This window comes from Micropterus dolomieu, linkage group LG19, assembly GCF_021292245.1.
Source record: "Micropterus dolomieu isolate WLL.071019.BEF.003 ecotype Adirondacks linkage group LG19, ASM2129224v1, whole genome shotgun sequence".
Classification (NCBI taxonomy): Eukaryota; Metazoa; Chordata; class Actinopteri; order Centrarchiformes; family Centrarchidae; genus Micropterus; species Micropterus dolomieu.
In genome coordinates this window covers 2,724,047-2,746,230 of record NC_060168.1, presented here as the reverse complement: position 1 = coordinate 2,746,230, position 22,184 = coordinate 2,724,047, and the positions used below count along the sequence as shown (strand labels likewise).

Here is a 22,184-nt window from a genome sequence, read left to right as displayed (position 1 = left end):
TTGGTGCTTTTTTTCTCCTTAAAATCAAGTTTGTCTATGTAAACTGAAGGAATCTGTGGTACTAACACATCATAAAGCAACATGCTTTTCCCCATCACCACCTATACTTGTGGGATTGCCTCGTTAACCACTGAGTATTATTTTTGTTGTACACTTCACATTAAATTGATCAATGAATGAATTGTAATTGAAGATTCTCTCTTGAATCCATCAAATGGAAAATAGGCCGACCCCTCTCTCCCCTCAGTCACAGTCATGTACAGTAATTAGTCCATCCACCGTCAACCGCTTATCCTACGTACACGGTCACGGGGGGCTGGAGCCAATCCCAGCTGACATCGGGTGCAAGGCGGGGTACACCCTGGACAGGTCACAGGGTGTCACAGTTCACTTGACTCAAAGCCACGTTTTCCTGCAGGTCAGTGAGTTCTGTCTGCAGAGATGCAGCGCTTGCCCATGAGAAGGTGCTCTTGGACTCTCTTGAAAGCTCCTCAACATTCTTCACCAGAAATGGAGAGCCAATGCAGAGCAGCACTTGCCTACCTATTGAAGCTGTCCAAGCGATATCTGAAATTTTCAGCAAGCCTCTCCAGGAGGGAAACATGATTGTGATTACTGTTAGCCTGCTGTGGAAGAGTTGTCACTCTTGATGATCTCCAGCTGCCATTCAAAGGAGCTGGCTTTGGCATTCTTCTGCTCTGATCAATCTTCTATATCTCCAGGTCTTTTCTGACAGCCCAAAACATCTCCAGGACCCTTGCCTTACTCAGTCCGCTCACATTGTTATGGAGGAGTAAGTCATCATGCACTGACCTGGTTAGATAGAGGGAGGAAAAAAGGTAAGACACTGTCTCTCTCCCTCTCTTTTCCACACATATTCTTAGCATTGTCACACTGCTGTCCAAAGATAAACCGCAGTAACTACACTAACCCTAAAACTGAGAAAAGGCAGCTGATGTTAAAGCAAAGGCAGAACATTGTAACAGCACTGCAGCCTGCCTGTGCATTTTGTTCAACTTTGTATTTAATACCAGACTATGTTGTAATCTCTCCAAAATAGAGCAAGATTGAAATGGGATTCTTTGTTACAACCTAAAACAGACATCGAGTTATTTTCATAACTCAATTTTTAACAGTGTCAGTTCTGCAGTTTCCCTGTGGATGGCAGAAAACATCTTATTTATCCCCACATTTCAATAAAAAAGCCTTGATTAACACTCCTGTCACCTCAGTCAGGAATGCTCGCAGAAGACGCTGCTGAAGGGCAGAGGAGGCTCTCAGGTAGTTCACGAGCTTCATCATATTCTCCACGACATCTCAGTATTCTTTTCCGAGACTGGCACACAGCGCTGACTGGTGTATTATGCAGCGGTATGACAGCAGGTCTGGGTGGTGCTCTTTCAGATGCTGGACTGCTCCCTTCTCAGTCATGGCTGTAGCGCCGTCACTTGCAATGGACACAACAGTCTTGATGTCAATTCCCCTTTCATTTAGCACCTGCATGATGGCTTCCTGAATGTCCTCTCCTCTAGTGTGAACATGGAGTGGGGACAGGCTCAGTAATTCTGCACTCCCCTTTTAATAATTTGATCATTTTAATAATATTTTCTGAAACATTTGACAAAGACACATGGGCTTTGTCAGGATGTCAGCAATTACGCCTGTTCTCCTGGTTGAAGTGCAGTTGGATAATGGTATTTGCATGAGTTTCTCTGACATCTCATTTCCCTCAAACATAGCCTCACCTATCCCATCCAAACACTCCTTAACTACCTCTGTATCAGACAAGACTTTTTATTCTTACCCAGCACGCAGGCTGCTCGGAGAATCTTCAGTTGCTTTCTCTTGCGGTGCCTTAGATCTCACAAAAAATTTGTTGGTTGATTCACAGGAAAACTTCAACTGTTGACGTTTTGCTGTCCTTACCTCTTTGTTATGTGTCATACTGATGTTTAACATTACCACTCTTTACAATACCGACTGTTTCTATGCAATTCCTATGGGCTTTGTGCTGGATTGGGGCGAAACGCATATGTGTCTGTCCACTCCTCTCCTCTCTCCACATTTTCACCTTCTTGGCTACTGAATATTGCGAAGACCCACACTACTCTATCCGCTGGTAGGCTAATTCTTGTCGCAATGAATTAACATCACATCTCTTGTGACTGGGCCAGCATGAAACAGAGTCAGACAGGCCCATACAGTAAGTCCATTTTTATTCTATTATTTTAGACTCAGATATATTGTTAAAACTACATTTACATCAGATATATCAATTTAATAAAACTGAAGTACGAAAAACAAGCCATTATTATTTTTTGCATTGGCTGGAGCTGTCTGCACGGGAGCAGGGCAGTTTGGTGAAAATACCAGTACTAAGATGTCAGGTGGCTTAGAAAGCATGTCAGGGCAATCTTTTCAAAATATTAAAAAAAGATATTTGTACACAAAATATTCTGCCCTGACAAGCAGCTTCTACCCAACCTGACATCTGGTACTGATATAGACAACAAGGGAGTAAAAGCAATGCAATGCTATGCCCTAAACATCAGGCGTGATATAAAGGGACTGATGTTGTAATTGGAAGCGATGAAAACACTATTCCAAACTAAATGTTACTGCAACGTACCCAACTTTGTGATAAACCGAAATACACAGTCAGGGGAAAACTGTGATAACACTGTTAATGTAATTTGTTTTAGTGCTGCAGTGTTTGAGGTCTGACTTAAGTCTGAAGTCACATTGCTGCAAAGGCCAGAAAATATTCCTTTAAAACTTTTGTAAAGGCATTTAGATGGAAATGGAGACGTACATTAAATTTATTTACTTGCCCTCCCTGACATTGCTAGCCTAATTTATATCTTCTGTCGCAGACTGAAACTATCTGATGAGAATGCACTTTGGCCCATAAAAACCGTTTCTCTATCTCTTGTAGTTTCTAAATGTGGCACTTTGAAAAATGGTACTTGCATGATTCTTACAATGTTTGTTTGTATCCACACGGCTGAATGCACCTATAAGGCGCTTTGTAAAAAAAAGTGTGGCTACTTCATAATAGCAGCCGCCGGTAAGTTCATTCAGCATCCCTGACGTAACACACCTGAAACCCCAGCGTGCCTCTAGTTACATCATGACCTTCACATGCCCACTACGTGTGTCTGCCCTATTCTGTTCATGATCACAAAAAGGCAAAATGTAGCAGGAATGCGTTTAGTTTCTATTTGCAAACGTTTCATAACTTATTCACATCTTATTTATATAATTTAAATAGTAAAATACACATATTCATTTCCTAAACATTGCCATAATATTTTCTAATCCATTCAGGCAGTAAGTGAACACACTAATTTGGGGTCCTTCAGCGGTGCATGGTGCAACATGTGTTGGATAATTCCAGAACAAGCGTCGCAGTTTTTTACGCTGTTGCAGTCCAAAGACAAGTAGTTGTGCCGGAGCACTAGCTTTGCCCTGGACACGCAGTCTGGACGTCTCTGAAGACACCCGCAGATATCTTAGCTATCCTTCGCTGTTCGACAGCTCGGAGCGTCAGTTTTGACATTAACCGCTAGATTTAGTTAGCAGACTTGTGAAAAATGTTGAGTGTCACCAGAAGCGTTTCAAGGACTCTCCCGACAATGAACTGTAACGTTACAAGAAATGTGTCCTCTTTGGTTAAGAAGGTGAGTTTCAAATATACTCCGCTAAGTAAATATACATACGCTAATGTTGAGCATAGTTACGATTTGACAAGCAGCCGGCTAGCTTAGCATGCTAACAGTGTTAGCTTGAGGCCAGCTTATTTAATCGTGACTGTCGAGACGTCATTTGTAGTTAGCTACCAAGAAGCGGCCTGTGCGATTTACCTGGCACACTTAACACGAATACTAAGCGGTGTCACGCTAGACAACGATGCCACTTTGTATTCTTTGGTGCTTCACGCTCAGTGCACGAGTTCGCATTTAAGTGTCAGTGTTTACCAGGTGTCTCGCTATCAGGCTGCATTTGACGTATAACGTTAGCTAAGTTTCCAGTCACGCATCTGGTTAAACTTTAAATGATGACTGTGTTGGTATCTTATTAGGAGATTTAGGTCTGTATGTGTGCTGTGAGATGTGTGCATGCTGTTTCCAAGACTGAGGCGGATGAGTGGATCAGTGACCTTCAGTGAGGTGTCCCCGCCCTCCAGCATGCTGCAACATTTCTCACACGACTTTAATACGGATCGATCGTCCAGAGTATTCGTTTAGCTGCTTCTTCACATTAACGTATCTTATTTTGTCACACATGAGCTGATGAGCTTCTGTCAGTTTGTCAGCTCTCACCATTTTACCACCTTCAGATTTAAAGATGTATGGCCTGCTTATGTTTGACAGTGTTTTTTCTACACTTCATTGTCTCCTGAGTTACTCTGGGAAAGGTTTTTAAACAGAATTCTTTGTGACATTGATGGACATTAAGAACAAAAACGGAGATGAATTATGAATCATAATGTATTTGGTTACTACTAATAGACAATATTTTTCTGTCTAACTGTTTTATGTATTCACAGGCATGCTGGAGTGGCTTCCAACCAGGCACTCTCAGAGCTCTGTCCAGGAGAGAATATGCGTGAGTATCAGCACAAAATGACTTCAGCTATCCTGAAGAAATGTGGTTGGAAAATACATGGTGGTAGAGTCAATATGGAGTGTATTTACCTTTAAAAAAAAATACAGTAGGGTAAATGTGGCGAGGTCAAAACCACATTCGTGACTTTGAATAATAGTTTATTTCATAGGTACTCAGTTATTATTAGTGCCACAGAGGATTTAAGTAAACATTTTCTTATGAAGTAAATATCCCAAGAACTGTTAACTGTTAGAACACTGTAGTTAAACTTAAATGATAGATCTGTAATCGATGCGTGTATGTGTTGTAGGTCAGAAGCTGTCAAGGGCGCAGTCATTGGCATTGACCTGGGAACCACCAACTCATGTGTGGCAGTCATGGAGGGGAAACAGGCCAAGGTGAGGATGAACACGCATTTCACCCGTCTGTCACAGATAGTACAGTACGTGGTCAGCTTTCAAAGCTCAGCTGATCAGCGTGGGCTTTTTGTCCTCGACATGTTAAGGTGAGGGTTTCTAATTTGTGCGTTTTCCTTAACTGACAGTTGAATGCGTTAATAATCAATAAATCATAAGATCCAAAACACACGTCTGTTTCTCAACTTAAGTTTTAATTGAACAATTCCACTGGAACATTTTGTTATGTGAAACATTCATTCATGTAGCACAAACAGTTTAAACAGACACTTGACCAGCGAACCCCCACAGCCTCGTTCAGGTTTGGCAGCAGGTTGTCTGCGGTGGTCTTAGTTAGCAGGGCCGCTGATGCCAAATGCCAGTCCATGTGTTCAGTTCAATTTTCTATATATCGCAGCCATTCATAACAGAAGTTAATTCATTGCACTCTTCATATAGAGCCTGTCTAGTTTGTACACTGTCTGGTACTCTTCACACACGTTCACTAGCCATTGGCTGTCGGACAAAAAAGTAATTTTGCATTATGTGATGTAACCTAAATCTTTGATTATTGGGAGAACATTTTTTGAAATCTTTCCACTTTTGAGCAAGCGTGCTGCGTTGGCAGCAGTGACACAGGGCTACATTGTAATCCCTGCGGGCAGTTGCGCCCCGTCAAAGTATGTCCACTAAAGTGCTTGTTTTGACACTGACGGGCTCAAATTGATATAAGAGTCTGAAAACACTATGGAAAGGATCCCTACAGAGAGGGACCTTTTTTTTTAAAATAAATTTTTTAAAGCACAAGTATCATGACAAATGCCATGATCCAGAGCGAACAACAACACAGCAAGTAATGTAATTAATGTTAGCTGAGTTGAGGGTTAGCAACTGCTGTCACAGTTGCTGCTGTGAAGCTAACGTGAAGCTAACGTGAAGCTAACGTGAAGCTAACGTGAAGCTAACGTGAAGCTAACGTGAAGCTAACGTGAAGCTAACGTGCAGAGAGGACGAGACTGTCCCAGAGTCAGCAGACCAGCTCCAGACAGTGATACAACTCTCCTGCTGCTATAGCTAACATCACAACAACAGCATGTCTTGGTGAACCAGAAAGTAAATGAATGTCTGTCTGCAAGTCATTTAATGTTACTGACACAAATCACGACCGGAACAGCTGGAGTAGTGTAGGGCCGGGTGTGGACCCCTTGGTTCCAATTTACAGAGCCAGGGCTGGGTACAAACACAGAACAGACAGCTAGCAGACCGTGAGGACACATTCACTGAATATGACAAAGACGTGTTTTGGATTAGTTTGAATCGGTCACCCCACCTTTAAGTTTCAGTGAGGGGAAACTGACATAATTCCAAATAAGATACACAATTTCCAAAAGCTGGTTCACCAAACTGTGAGCCTGTTGTGAGGATCAGATTTGCGAGCTCTGACAGTTACCGCCGCTGACATTTAATGTCGACAAACAACAATTAGTGCCTTTTTTATGCTATGGGTTGATCCCATCCCAGAGGGGAAATTTGTTCTCTGCATTTAACCCTTCTTAATTAGGAGAAGCCAATGTGCAGCCCGGGGAGCAATTAGGCACCTTGGGCAATGATCTGTGCTGGACTCGAATCGGAGACCGCCTGGTTCTGAAGTACTCACGGACTGAGCTAATATGCTGCCACATATTTTATTTTTTTTATTTTTTCTCTCCTCACAGTTCAGGACAACCAATCATTTTCTGCTTGAGCTGACATGTTGTCCCTACTTTAATTTGTGGCACCTAGAGTGACCCTGCCCCTGTTGGTTTCTGTGTAGTTTGTTTTCCTTCATGCTGTGCCTGAATATCACTTTTCAGCCTAAATGAATTGCAACTCTCGACACATTTGCTTTTGAATGAGTCTCCTGCAGAATGAGAATATCAGTCCAAAGAAGTTCTGACAAAAAACACATTCCTGTCTAGTGTTTCTAGTTTTCACTTTACTTACAGAAATAAGGATGTGTTTGTAAAGAGGTGATATTATTTATTCTTAGGACATAATTAGGGATGGATGCACTGACCTTTTTCAGTCCTGATACTTATACTAGTACCTCAGCTGTGGGTATCAGCTGATGGTGAGGTCCGGTACTAGTGGAAAATGAATAAACTATATTCCTCACTGTGAGGAAGAGACTGGGAATCATTCTTTTATGGATATGCCAACATCATGTGTCCCAAACATTACTTCCAACTGTGTAAAATAAAATGCTATGTTAGCTCTCCTAGCAGTGATCAGGTCTACAGGCGCACCACTAATGCAATCCAATTATTTGAGTCACTACCGGGCCGGTATCAGTATGGGATTGGTGCAGCCATGGAAACAATATTAATTATGCTGTGAAATCTGTACAAGATGTCATTATGCAGATAAAGGGCAGTGGTAGAACTGACAAGTTTTTAATAGAAAATCATTTTTATTTGCGCATCAGGTGTTGGAGAATGCTGAGGGAGCCAGAACGACTCCATCAGTCATCGCCTTCACAGCAGAGGGGGAGCGTCTGGTGGGCATGCCCGCTAAACGCCAGGCTGTCACCAACCCCCAGAACACACTGTACGCCACCAAGAGACTGATTGGACGTCGCTTTGACGACCCAGAAGTCCAGAAAGACCTGTGAGTGCATCTTTGGCCTTGTGGTTTAAATCCGTTTGCATTATTACATGTACTCACTTAAAAAGCTATGTATTCTTATTACTTCCTGGAACAACTTTAAAGCAGTGGTTCTCAAATAGGAGTCCAGGGGTCCTTGAGGTGGACTACTTGGGTCATGGGTTACATACACTTTCTGAAATGCAACATCTAAAAGCTAAGATCCTATCAAATGTGAAAACCCTGAGACAAAATCTTATCAAATGGGGGTTCATGGTCAAATTTGTGTCAGTTAAGGGGTCCTTGATGTGGAAAAAGTTTTAGAACCACTGTTTTAAAGAACTTCTTCAGGATCAGTTTCGTGGGATAGTTTATTTTTTGCGTGGCGGATACAGACTACTGAGGTGATGAACCAAAAACACAAAGATTTTAGACAAGACTGAACAAGTGAACGTTGTTTTCATTAACAGGAAGAACGTCCCCTACAAGATTGTACGTGCATCCAACGGTGATGCTTGGGTGGAGGCTCATGGGAAAATGTATTCCCCCAGCCAGGCTGGAGCCTTCGTCCTGATGAAGATGAAGGAGACTGCAGGTATGACCGGAACTGCACTGGAACATTTACGTCATCCAGACAGGAGCATCAGTTTTTGAAGTGATTTGGTTTTTGTGTTGCAGAGAATTACCTGGGAACCAAAGTGAAGAACGCTGTGGTCACCGTACCAGCCTACTTCAATGACTCTCAGAGACAGGTACACACACACCCCATGCCACTCTCTGCAGTCTAATGGGCCTGTTGAATCAGTCTATTCTTACGAAATTCTTTAAACGTTATGGGAAGTAGCATTTAAACAAAAATTCATTATTCTTAACAGAATACATGAGCCAGTTTGCTCAGGCTCTGCCCCTCTGTTAGCTGGCAGACATCAAAAGGGGAAAGGTGGAGGCAATTAATACTGGTATGAAAGCTGTGACAGGAGCATGGAAAAGATAGTTGGATGGGATTTATTTTTATGTGAGGGTAAACCAAAACATCAACTAATTGCAACAAAAATGTCCTCCTTCCCTGTTTAAATGATCTGATATTCGACGTGGCTCTGTGTCATATCGGCTAATAATATTCAAAAAATCATTCGGCCTGGCTCACTTTAATCAGCCTGTGCAGTTACAAACCAGCTGATTTTTCCTGCGTGTGTTTGCACTAAATCTTGGAATTCTTAGGGTGAAACTTTCTGTATCCCCTGAGCTGCATTAGCAAGTGTTAGAAAAAAGCAGCAGTCACCTCTGATCATGGCTGTTTGGTCGTTTCTGTAACCTTTCCTGTACTGTGGACAAAATATTGGATGGCCTTTCTGTGACTTCCAGGCTACCAAAGATGCCGGTCAGATCGCCGGTCTGAACGTGCTGCGTGTGATCAACGAGCCAACAGCCGCCGCTCTGGCCTACGGCCTGGACAAAACCCAAGATAAAATGTGAGTAAAGAAGGACCAGCACGACCACCGCTGCTCCTCACTGCTACAGTCTGTACACCAGTTTGTACTGAAACATGAAAATGGACCACATTTGGTGCATGCTTGATATTTTCCTCAGTTTTTGCTCTGCCTGCTTTAAACTCCCTCTGTGTTTGTCTGCAGTATTGCTGTGTATGACCTGGGTGGAGGTACGTTTGATATCTCCGTCCTGGAGATCCAGAAGGGGGTTTTTGAGGTGAAGTCCACCAACGGCGACACCTTCCTGGGAGGAGAGGACTTCGACCAGCACCTCCTCAAACACATCGTCAAGGAGTTCAAGAGAGAGGCAAATAGTTTCTGTCTTCTTTCTCTATCTTTAGATGGGCCTCTCAGCTGGAGGTCGCTCTGCTTTTCAGGATCTCATTTGTGTTTTTCTTGTCTTTTCAGTCTGGTGTGGATCTGATGAAAGACAACATGGCTCTTCAGAGGGTCCGAGAGGCTGCTGAGAAGGCCAAGTGTGAGCTGTCTTCTTCGCTGCAGGTACACAGAACACCCTTATCCTCACAGTAGTCCTGGGCAGCACCACCATATAGCAGGGTATTTAGAAATCCTGACGGTATGACTTCCAACACCCGCAGACGCTCCTCTTTCTATTGAACTGATGCTGCATTGAGCTGCTGTAGTGTATGCCCATAATGTAGGCGGGCGACACCACGTGAAACTGCCTGACATCATCTTCAGCATGACCCCTTCATTTTTCCAGCAGTTTAACAACTCGCACACCAGAGCTTCATCTGCAGCCTTTATTAACTGACTAACCCTGCACTTCACTAAACTTCACTGCTCACCTTTTCTTCTGCTCCGCTGCAGTCACCTGCTGCTCGCTCTCACTCAGCCACACACTCGCTACACTCATCAAAAGGTCCCCATCCAATACTTTTTTCCTAGATAATACTGTTGCACAGTGCACTCTAGAAGTAGGCTACATTAGATTCAAATTTCTCTCTCCTTATATTTATATATTTTTTCTTTTTTTACATATTGCACATTTTCTGTTCATCCAATGAACCTGATTACACTACTGAAACATTGTGTCTTTCAGTTATTTGATAGCTCAAAATGAAATTGCTGATCCACCCAATTATTAATAAATCAAAACCATGGGAATATTCAGGGGTGCCTAAACTTTTCACGATGAGAGGCCTACAGCTGTATTTTTATAATCAACAGCAAACAAAATGTAACTTTGACACAGTGTCATCTGTGACAGTGTGACATGATGTTCTTGGCAGTTTGAAGTGGTGAAACCTCATGTGGTCACATGATTATTCTTTCTTCCAGACTGATATCAACCTTCCCTACCTGACCATGGATGCATCTGGTCCCAAACATCTCAACATGAAACTGACCCGCTCTCAGTTTGAAGGCATCGTGGCCGACCTGATCCGCCGCACCGTGGCTCCCTGTCAGAAGGCCATGCAAGATGCCGAGGTGTCCAAGGGTGACATAGGAGAGGTGCTGCTGGTCGGAGGCATGTCCCGTATGCCCAAGGTACAGTAGACGACCCCTAACAAGAGTAGTTTAGTTTACATAATGAGAAATAGGACCTTAAATAACACGCAGCTATAAAAATGTCAAGATTTATGTCCACTGTGGTCCTGGAGTCCACGTAGATGGGTGACATTATTCTGCCAACAAACCCTCAGAAGGGAAACACTGACAGGGTTTTCTGGCGGTGATTAACAGTAGTGGCAACACGCATTCATTTTCAGTGAAAATCATCTTTATTTCCATTGAAGAGCGTCGCATCTCATTATGTGATGAGTGTGACATCTGCTGGCCAAACGTGGTATTACAAGGAATGTGGATTCAATTTGTGGAGGGTTTTAAAGCAACATGTTCAGCTTGAGCAGCCCAAGAACACACTGGTGTGTGACTGTGTAAATGATTAAAGAAACAAACCCACCAGCAGCCCCTCATCGGTTGTGTTTGTTATAGTTCAAGTGTAACGCTCAGTGTTTGTCTCTGCAGGTTCAGCAAACGGTTCAGGACCTGTTCGGACGCGCTCCCAGCAAGTCTGTCAACCCCGATGAGGCCGTTGCCATAGGAGCAGCCATCCAGGGTGGCGTTTTAGCTGGCGATGTTACCGATGTGCTGCTGTTGGATGTGACACCACTGTCTCTGGGTATCGAGACCCTGGGTGGAGTCTTCACCAAACTCATCAACAGGAACACCACAATTCCCACAAAGAAGAGCCAGGTACTTAAACCAGCACGGCATGCTGAGAGAAATGATTTTGCCCAGAGTGACTGCTTCACAGTGAGCTACATGTCTCTCTATAGTGACTCTGTTTTTAAGAAGTGTTGACAGGTGTAAAACATGTGTTACAGTGACTCTGTCTGCTCCCCTCCAGGTGTTCTCCACAGCAGCTGATGGACAGACTCAGGTAGAGATCAAGGTGTGTCAGGGGGAGAGAGAGATGGCAGCAGACAACAAGGTGCTGGGTCAGTTCACTCTGGTGGGAATCCCCCCCGCCCCCCGCGGTGTTCCTCAGATTGAGGTCACCTTCGACATCGACGCCAACGGCATCGTCCACGTCTCTGCCAAGGACAAGGGCACAGGCCGGGAACAGCAGAGTGAGTGACATTAACCAGCGTCACATGACTCAAACATCAAAAGTGAATGCTGATCAGACACGTTCAGTCTTCAGTAAGAATAAATAAATTCTGAACGCTTATGTTTAAGCATGCAGCTATAACCACCGAGGACTGGAGAGGTTCTGCTCCTTGTACAGCAGTCAGGAAGCCTGGCAGCAAAGTGTTGAACACTGAATATTTGGCTTTAGTTAAAAGGTTTATTAATGAAATTTGTTTTGAAGCAGCATTTTGGAGATTTTGCTCCACGTCTTCTGTGCCGCCTTTTGACTGTTTCTTTCACGTTGTAATGTTTTAATTAGCTGCTGCGTGTTGAGTGTCTAAACATCCTCTGCACTCTCCTCAGTTGTGATCCAGTCATCAGGAGGTCTCAGTAAAGACGACATCGAGAACATGGTCAAGAATGCTGAGAAGTACGCAGAGGAGGACAGGAGGAGGAAGGTAAAGAGCAGAACAGTATTGGACTAACCTTCACTGATGTGTTTTATCTGCGTGTGCTTCAGACCCGCGCTGTTCCCATCTAACCCTCGATTTGTTTCCGCACAGGACCGCGTGGAGGCCGTCAACATGGCCGAGGGCATCGTCCATGACACAGAATCCAAGATGGAGGAGTTCAAGGACCAGCTTCCTGCTGATGAGGTGAAACACAAATCTTTAGGTTTAGTTTACTTAGATAAGGGTTGTGCTGTAAATTTGCTGATTTACTTGCACTTGCTTACTTGAGTTGAATTAGATGTTGAGAGAACATTTATCTAGCTGTCTGGAATGATGTGGTGTAGGAAGTAACCACAGCTCATCGTTGATGTTTCCTGTTCGTCTGCTCGCAGTGCACCAAGCTGAAGGAGGAGATCTCAAAGGTCAGGAATCTTCTGGCCAACAAGGACTCCGAAACAGGAGAGAACATCAAACAGGCGGCCACCACCCTGCAGCAGGCATCGCTCAAACTCTTTGAAATGGCATACAAGAAGGTAATGTAGACCAAGGAGATGTTGTATGAAAACAATAGAACAAATAAGAGAAGTTTAACATGATGATGATGTAGGGAAACATGGAAATCAATTAAAATACAGAATAGTCACAAATACTGATTATTTCTGGCACGTTGAACGTAGTTTGATGTGTAATCTTCAGTTAAAGATGAGGATGTCCGGTGGAAATGTTTTTTAAGATTTTTAAATTCCAAATGACTTTCAGATTATTTGATGATCCCCAGACCTGAAGTGATGATATCAAACTGTTTTAGTTTGACCAAGCATTTAGCATAGTAATCCTCACAATAAAACATTTAAAAGCATTTTTGAAAAATAACTAATGATGTGATAAATTTTGAAATTAGTTGCTGAATAGTCTCAATTGATTAACCAACTAATGGTTTCAGCTGTGTGTTATGTTTGACTGTAGACGTTTAATCAAATGTTCAGTAGACCGCTGTGGCCTGTACTACGAAGGGAGTTCAACCTACTCAGAGTTAACTCGGGGCTGAAAATCTCTGACCGCCTCCACTTTAATTAAACAGTACTACGACTGGATAAGATGTCGGTGTTAACTTACTTGGAGTTGGTGCGTGTTCACATAAAAGGGGCGTGTTCAACTGTGCAGGCAGTCATATTTTTTTGTCCTTTTTTTTTTTTTTTCTCAACGCTGCACCTGCTATTTCCTCCAGAAGAATGCAAGTTGATTGTGTCAGGATATGATGAATGTAAAGACAAGGTGCAGTGCAATAAGACTGGTGTAATATGAGAACTTCGAGGGGTACCTGTTAAACGTCTAGCAGCAGAATTTTGAACAATTTGCAATTTCTTCAAAGCAGACCTATTCAGACAGGTAAAAACAACGTTGCAGTAGTCGAGTCTTGTCGATATGAAAGCGTGAATTATCATTTCCAGATCCTTCTTTGACAACATTTTGCGGATTTTAGATGTTCCTGAGGTGATAAAAGCAATTTCGAACGAGCTGTTCAGTTAACGACTAAATCTAATATCGTGGCGGCCAACACAGCCAGGGAGGCTTGCATTGAATAAATTTGTAATAATTTTTGCGGTGTTCTTATTTTAGGCTAACTCATGTATTTGTTGGACTCTTCTTCTTTCTGTAATATGATTAAGATGTACGTACAACCACATTTTGAAAAATTGGCGCAAGGGGAGAGTGGGAAAGAATTTCCACCATTACTGTGGTAGATTTATGAGAAACTAATAATCACAAATCTACAGGTTAAAAACTTGAATATATTTTCTGGCATTGTATTCATGCATCTGAGAGAAACTCACACACATGTATTATCACACACACACACACACACACACACACACACACACACACACACACACACGTCTGCCGTGTATTATGCATGCAGTGGAAAATTATATTAGACTTCACAATTGGATTTAGCAGTGAGGAACTACTTGTGAGTTTAGCCCACAGTCACTATATTATCATGCACCTTAGAGACTTTGCTGTGGATTGGGCGTATTCAGAAGGAAACACCACAGTGATTTGATGAAACCTAAATATATTTTATAAAGTGGTGTGTATTAATATCCTACTTCTCATCATTAACGCTGGGTACAGATGTGGTGTATAGTCCATGTGCAGGGTAACCTCAAGATAACCACGAACAAAACCTGCTCGGAGCAGTTTAGAAATGCAGCGTAAATTACCATGGTAACAGACCTCGGTTAACACCTATCCACCTTTCATAGTACGGGTTAATCAGGAAGTTGCTCCTGAAGTTACCTGGATAAGGCAGTTACCCCCCCTTCATAGTACAGGCCGCTGCTGTGCACTGACTAAAAGACTCTGTTATACCAGCAGTTATTTGTACTGTATTCACTGGAAATGTACCCACTGAATACTATCTGTATTTTAGAACCACTACCAAATGACATAGTTCTTTCCAACAACAATCCTTAGGAAATTGCAGCCCTGTAAATAAAGCTTCACCATGTCGCTGTAACACTTCCTTCCTTCCTTCCTGCAGATGGCGGCAGAGCGGGACAGCAGCGGCAGCTCAGGCTCATCAGAAGGAGATAAGAAAGAAGGCCAGCAGTAGACCTTAGCACTTGGGTGGCACGGGGTTTCCATGACAACAGAGGACCGTCGGGCTCAGGGGGTGGACCGGGTGGGGAGTGGCAGTCTTGAGTGACGAGCTGAATCTTAGTCATTCTCACCATTACATATTATTCTACTGTGTTTTGACAGTACAATACTCTAGTGAACAGATCGATGTCCGTGATCGCTCCTCCATGTCCTGTGATATCCTGTCTGTTTGTAATTTAATTGTCTCCAACAATGTCATGTACTTTATTTTTACCAAGCTGTTAATTTACATCCTGAGGTAGTAAAATGTCTCTTTGTTTGTCTAAGACATCAGGCGGGTTTCGTGTTGTTTGGCTCCATCCTCTGAAGCAGTTCAGCTTGTTTATGGCTCTGATCAGTTTTTGTTGTTTGTGCCAGTTGAACTGAGTAAAAAGCTTGTACACTGTTCAGGCTTTGGTACAGAGGACAGCCCTACTCCATTTACGTATTATACAGTGCTCTACTTCAGCTATAGCTATCTTGTTTTAATGGTGCACTCAAAACAACTTGGAGGTGGGAGGTTACTGTACAGATATATTTAAGGATACAGACTTTTTATGTCAGAAACTTGCCACTCGGTTGTCCTGAATGCACTCTAAAGACTTGTAAACTAATGCAGAACAGCAGTGAGGAGGTGATTATTTTTTTTTCTTTAAATCAAATGTATTCTTTATCTGCAGCACTCTACAGGAATTATATTTGGTCCTGTGTCCTCTTGACTTTTAAACAGGCTTGTTTAAGGGACATAAGGCTCGGGTAACTTCTCGTACTGCCTTATGGCAGGAAGGACAGAATATAAGGTCAAACGTTAGTTCATTTGTCTCATCTTGATTTAAAATAATGGAAGGCTTTGATCTGTCTTAGTTCTTTGCATCCTCCTTTTGTAGCATGCATCTTAAACAGAGCTGCGTTCTGACTCTGAAACACATTTTCAGAAGGTTTTGCTAACTCCAGCTAAGCTAGATATAAGTCAGGTGAATCTGGATGTTGAAATTGCACAATGGAGGATGAGGCCTTAGTTTACTTTTCATTTCAGAAAGACCACAGGGGGATGAGTTGGGATGCAACAAAATGGTACACGACGGTGGAAGTCCGTATGAGCCCAGCCATGTCATTCCCCTCCAGAAGGAAGTTTTGTTGCTGCCACACAGTCCTCTGTGGAATGTGAGCGTTGCTGTTTGGCTGCCTGATGGAGATCCAGGGAGCAGGCGGGCAGGGTATTGATATTGGGGGGGGGGGGGGGTCACAATAACTTGCTGTCTTTTCTAATAAAAATTTGAAATGTGACAGAGTGGTTTGAATCAGTCTGTACAGTATTTTAACATGTTTGTTGAACTAAAAAGGCACACTAATCTACTTCTTTAGTTTACAGGTCTAAACTTAAGGCCTTTGCCATCAGCCTCAGCTCTACTTTGTGTTCGTGGTTATTACTAAATGTTGGCATTTTCATTGCGTGCATGTTAGAATGCTGATGGGAGCACTGGTGTGCCTAACGTACAGCCTCACAGCACCTCAGCACAGCGTGGCTGGCTTGTTTTTATGCGATTCCACAAAACTAGTAAAATCTAAAAATACATAAGTGCTCACCACATATTTAACTGAGGAAAGGTGCAAGGCACTCTGTGTGGAATCTCAAATCATTTTCATATCAATGAAGCTAAATGATAATTGGGCCCTAAATTGCAGACCCAGTTTCCAAAGGAAATCTGAGCCAGGATGCAGAAACCTGCTCAGCGTGTGTAGGCATATTCTCAGAATTAAGAGTGTGTGATGCGTGAATATAGAAACTGTAAGGGTCCCCCAAACATTTCAAAAGCTCCATTTAGGAGTGACCAGCAGAGGCATCGCCTACAGACTTCCTTATTTTGAAAATGTATGATGACCCCAGTACTCACGCTACCTATGTTTAAAAAAACAAACAAAAAAAACAAAATTGCATGCCGTGATGGATTAACTATGAAGAATATCTGTGGCTGTAGAGCGGGTTGCCTGTTAATTGGAAGATTGGTGCTTCAATCCCCGGCTCCTCCAGGCTGCATGTTGAAGTGTCCTTGGGCAAGACGCTGAACCCTGATTGCCTCTGGTGTATGAATGTTAGTTTCTGTTTGAGCACTTAGGCTCTATGTGTGTGTGTGAATGGTGAATGCGATGTAGTGTAAAAGTGCTTTGAGTGGTTGCAAAGACTAGAAGGGCGCTATACAAATACGGAGCATTTACATATCAAGTAAAACATTTATGGTTCTACCTAATCTTAAACACATTTAATCAATCATAAATTGAATCGTTCTTGTGTAAGCTGAGCTGTAAAATAATTGCTTTGAATACAATGAATAACAAAAAAAGAATCTAAATATTTACATGTTTAATGTAAATATTAAATGTTCTCTGTGATCCACATACAAACATTTTATAGGACCTGCGCACATGATTCGCCCATAAAATAGATACTATATCCTCATTTATTTTTAAACCACTTCTAAATAGCTTATATTGACATCGTCAACTGTAGAAGAAATATCTTCTATAAGCTTACCTCTCACATGTTTCAGTGTATTGATGTCATATGATGTTGGATACAATGAATGATGGGTAGTCTTAATCCTGACAAGGTGTGTATAACGCTGTGATAACTGATCTGCTCCTAGTCGCTTCATTGGGAGGGGACTCAGGGTAGACATAAATGTAGTTGTTATTGTACAACATTTAGGAGTCACTGCGTTCAACACTTCATTATAATGCAAGAACAGGTTGTTGTTTTTTGGGGACTTGGAGCCAATACAGTTTACTTTTACATGTAAATACAAATTGTAAATACAACTTCCTGAAAAAGGATGTGATGTCACACTTTGATGTGGGTGATAAATAGAGGGGCCACAGACTGGAAACAGTGAATGAGAGTGATGCTACAGAGAGTGAGGGTGAATATTGTATACCAGAAATGGAATGAGACCATGTCTTTAGGATGTTAGGATGGATGGGAAGGGCCTCGTTGATTTTTCTCTGGTTGTCCGCTAACTCCTGGTCAGTGACCTTTGACCCCTTCAAAGTCAGTGCTTTTTGCTTTTTGCACAGATGACTAACCTCTGGAAAAAGCTCTGAGAGACAATCAAAAGTGAAGTTACAACAAGAATGCAGTGCCAAGAGAAACAAAGTGAACCTTTTGGAATTAGCTTCATTTTTGCATAATTCATCCATAAAATGTGGTTTATCAAAGTCACTATAATAGACAAATCCACTCTATGTAAACTAATAACACCCAAATAATTGTTTTCTGAATCGGCATATTAAATAATTTCAATATTAAAAATCCTAACCGTGCATCGGTGTGTCTGTGTTTTGCTCAGAACAAGGCACTGCTAACCACTAACTACAATTTCACCTCACTGATGGGAAAATCTGACATGTCACTTTCTTAGAAGTAGTTTGTGAACGGGTTCACTTACTATTTCTTGGCACTGTATTTTATCAAAGATTTTTTTTCCTAAGGTCAAAAGTGCACGAATCATTCTGTTTTTACCATCCACTCAGTCCAAATACATTAACATGCTACAAGACACTTGCCACAGTATGCTACATATTGAAATGTCCCACAAGGATGTCACATTGTCCGTGGCTGGATGTGCTGCAGTCTGTCAGTCAGAACACTCACTGGAATACTAAAGGCAGCAGTATACAGCAGACTGTGCTCTGTACTAGTAATACAGATTACTGATGGGTTTAAAGAACATGGAAATGAGAAAGAAAGCACAGAGGTTTAGTAGCACACATTAATTAACAGTAAGCTGAATTCCTCATTAAAGAGCTTTTGCTTTGTAAACTCACTGATTACCTGCTGCAAAATCTTATTTCTCTAGCTGTAATTTACCTCACAACGTAGCATATGCTCCATCTTTAAATGGCAAAAATTCAAACGTATGTTCTCTTGAGTGACAAGACAGTTTAAAAGCATTGCAGTATGAAATGCGACTGTCTAGCCGCTGGCATGACGTGTCAACTTTTATGGCAGTCACAGAGAAGCAGTCAGGGAGATGGATTCTGAGGACAGACAAGACGAGAACTTATCTTCACCTCAGATCCCCTCCACACGACCCGCTGAACACGGTTGTCAGAGCCACAGGAAGCAAACTGTACACAAATAACTGTGGGAGGGACGGCGCCTGCCAGCACACGGGCTTCTGAGGTGCCATCACAAAGCCAGTGGGCGATCCTCCACTTTGACAGGAGCTCACCAAATGCCCATTTGTAACTCAGTAGTTGAAAATGCAATAATCCAATTTGTATTTTTATATCACATACTAAAATAAAACATAAACAATGCAACTTGATTTTTCATTTCAGTTTGAAATGAAAATGGCATTTGAGCTGCTCTACAGTGGAAAATATTCAAATGCAATAAGCGACAATAACAACAGCGCCTTATTCAGTGAACTAGGAGGCTTGTGTCTATTTATGTATGTGTAATTGCATTTTAATTGCATGTTTGAAACGTGTCCTTCATGTTCTTTTTGCTGTGTCTTGGCCAGGTCTCTTGCAAATGGAATTTTAATCTCAGTGAAACTGACCTGCTTAAATAAAGGTTAAATAAAAGATAAAAAATATAATGCATTGTGCTGGGCAAGCTACTTGGAAAATGTAGTGAGCTAAGCTACTAGTTAGTCTACATTAGTCACTAGTCTATATTAAATGAAGCTTCACTACACAGAAGCTACCCCCCAGTGAAATGTAGCAAGCTAAGCTACAGCAATGTGGCACAAGTAGTTTACTACATCTAAGACGCTTTGAATATTTTTTATATTTTAACCAACTTCCTTTCACAGAAGCAAAAGAAGAAAGAATAAAAACCTGCTCCAAACAGTGTGTGTGCACGAGAGAGCTAAATCAGACACACAGAAACTCTCCTACTTAGTGCCATATCATTGCAGCAAAATGTATTTCCTCATGCAACAAACTGAGAACCATTAATTGGATAAAGTGACTGTAATATTATCATATTTGTTAATTGAATAATTGTTCCTTTGAAAAATTCTACTGCTTGTAAAACAATATTTTCAATGTAATATGTGGTTTGAGTTTGTTTTTTATAGTCTTTCTTTAGTTTTTATCATGTCATTTTATTGTTTGTTAATTATATAATTTTTTATTGTTTATATGTGATTTTTGCTCTGGCAACATCGCAGCAAAGTTGCAGACATCAGCCCAAGGATCGGTACGTGATGTCACTCAGTCATTCAGAAGAACTTCTGCCGGCTACACATACAGGTCTGTGTGTGGCGGTGGCGACACTTACTGATCCTTAGTAGTTGTATTTCAGACTCGAGCTTCAGAAAGGCTTGAGAAAATGTAGCGTGTGGAGACGCTACCGCACTACTCGGTCAATAAAAAAGCTTTGCTACTGAAAAGCTATTTGATTCAGAAAACAGCGACGCTACCACCAAGCTACTGAGAAATGTAGTGAAACTAGTAGCGTTGCGACTGCCCAACACTGCATTTACATTTCCATGTCACATGCTCTTTTAGTGCTTTATCATACGGACCCTCATATGTTGGAGAGATTTGTTGGGAAGAATTAGCTAGTTTTTTTAACCAACAAAGTTAAAAACATTTCTTTTTAAATGCTTCACAGGTTTTACCCCACTATTACCTACAAAAACTGAAAAAAGACATTGATGTCAGCTGTACTTTTTGTGGAGAATTAAACGTGGCCTTGCCCACATACTGAGAAACTTTGCAGCGGATTGTCACATTTCGTTGCTGTCCATATTTACCCTTAATTTGCATTATGGTGGGAAAATGTCTTCATGAATTCGCTGAAAATTACTAAATTTTATGTTCAGATTATAATGCCATAAATGTACTCATTATAAATGCAACGTAAGATCCATAACTATGTTTTCAGTGGTTTATAGAGGTCTTACTTAATGAACCGTTGTGTTTTCATTACCTTAGAATGAGACATTTCTATCTACGTATACACCACAGGTCCCGGTAGAATTCTGGCAGTGTAGACACTCATCCCTACGTTGTATACGTCCGTTCAAAGAAGAAGAAGAAGAAGAAGAAGTAATAATATATGTCAGCAAATAAGTTTTGCATCAGAGCAATTTTTTGCATCCATTAGAGGTTAGGTGAGAATATAAGACACACTATTTAAATGGTATGTTATGATGTTTGGTCAGCTCAGTTGGTAAAGTGCAGTAGATTGCGTGTTTGATCCCATGTCAGGAGAAACTTTTTTCTCTCCTCAACAAATTGATCATGAAGCGACTTTTTCACATGCTCACAATAAAGCATGTGCTGCAGTGTTTATGCTCCCGTGTTTGATCCGCATCCATCAACCTACGGACACTTTTTGATTTCCCTCATATCTGTAACTGTTGCTGTCATGACTGAGCTCTATTTTAGCACCGCTAATCAAAGTATTATTTATTTATGATTTTTGCCGCTATCAAAGCACCATAATCTGGCGAGGGTCCATAATCACAGAGAGAATGAATGTTTCCCTTGTCACTGTCACTTGTCACTTTATCTAATGTGGGGTTTATAATGGACTGTGGTGCAGAAACAGTGACAGAGTTGGACCTACACACTGTTGACTTACGTTTTCCATGTTGTCTGTCCGTGGCCAAGTTGCAATAAGATGGTTTTACTGTCATGAGGCTCTCCAGCTCTTAAAACATTATTTTTGTTGGTCATGTTATTTCGTTATAGTTCACTAACTCTCCTGTTATTTCAGGTTCCAGTTTCCCCTCCTGCTTAATCTCACCTCACACCCTTCACCTGGTTGTCCCCGCCTTAGCTACTCACCTGCAGCTCATCATCCTTATCAGTCTCAGCACTTATACCGGCCTCCTGCGTTAGCTCCTTGCCAGATAGTGTAGAGTCTCCAGCCCAGAATTCCAGCGGTCAGTTTTGAGTATTATGTCGTTATCGTGTCTAGGCCCTTTTTTTGCCTGTTTCCTCGGACCTGTCTTCTTGTTCGTGAATTTAGCGAAGCCAGCGGCCATAGTTAAGTGCATCCCTGGGGCCAGAGCGGGCGACATTGAGTCTTATTTGAAACTGCTGGCTAAGGATAAACGTAAATACAGTAAGATTGTTATTCACGTCGGCGGTAATGACTCCCGGTTACGCCAATCGGAGGTCACTAAGATTAATGTTGAGTCGGTGTGTCAAAAACAATGTCGGACACCGTAGTTTTCTCTGGACCCCTGCCAAATCTGACCAGTGATGACATGTATAGCCGCATGTCGTCATTCCGCCGCTGGTTGTCGAGGTGGTGTCCAGCAAACGATGTGGGCTTTGTAGATCATTGGCAGACTTTCTGGGGAAGACCTGGTCTGATCCGGAGAGACGGCATCCATCCCACTTGGGAAGGAGCA

The 22,184-nt window shown here is 42.0% G+C and overlaps 2 protein-coding genes and 1 long non-coding RNA gene across 3 annotated transcripts in view; 1 reads left to right on the top strand and 2 right to left on the bottom strand.

The window, feature by feature from the left end:
• Positions 1-686: 686 nt before the first annotated feature.
• Positions 687-1,973, bottom strand: LOC123957117. Its single transcript, XR_006821736.1, has 3 exons — positions 1,805-1,973; positions 1,228-1,447; positions 687-813 (listed from the first exon to the last, which is right to left on the bottom strand). It is a non-coding gene; the product is annotated as an uncharacterized LOC123957117 (long non-coding RNA).
• Positions 1,974-3,396: 1,423 nt separating this feature from the next.
• Positions 3,397-15,097, top strand: hspa9 (heat shock protein 9). The gene is made up of 16 exons (XM_046029887.1): positions 3,397-3,680; positions 4,550-4,608; positions 4,919-5,006; positions 7,468-7,649; positions 8,096-8,220; positions 8,304-8,377; positions 8,991-9,097; positions 9,260-9,422; positions 9,524-9,616; positions 10,418-10,627; positions 11,108-11,335; positions 11,490-11,712; positions 12,077-12,171; positions 12,277-12,369; positions 12,558-12,698; positions 14,711-15,097. The coding sequence occupies exons 1-16, from the start codon at positions 3,594-3,596 to the stop codon at positions 14,780-14,782; spliced, it is 2,040 nt and encodes a 679-aa protein (XP_045885843.1). The 5' UTR covers positions 3,397-3,593; the 3' UTR covers positions 14,783-15,097.
• A 3,731-nt stretch (positions 15,098-18,828) lies between these two features.
• The window catches only part of LOC123958124 (tryptophan 5-hydroxylase 2-like), a 28,043-nt gene continuing 24,687 nt past the window's right edge, over positions 18,829-22,184 (bottom strand). The window contains exon 9 of the mRNA XM_046031348.1: positions 18,829-18,843. Coding sequence (XP_045887304.1) covers positions 18,829-18,843 — 15 coding nt within the window. The remainder of the gene's footprint in view (positions 18,844-22,184) is intronic.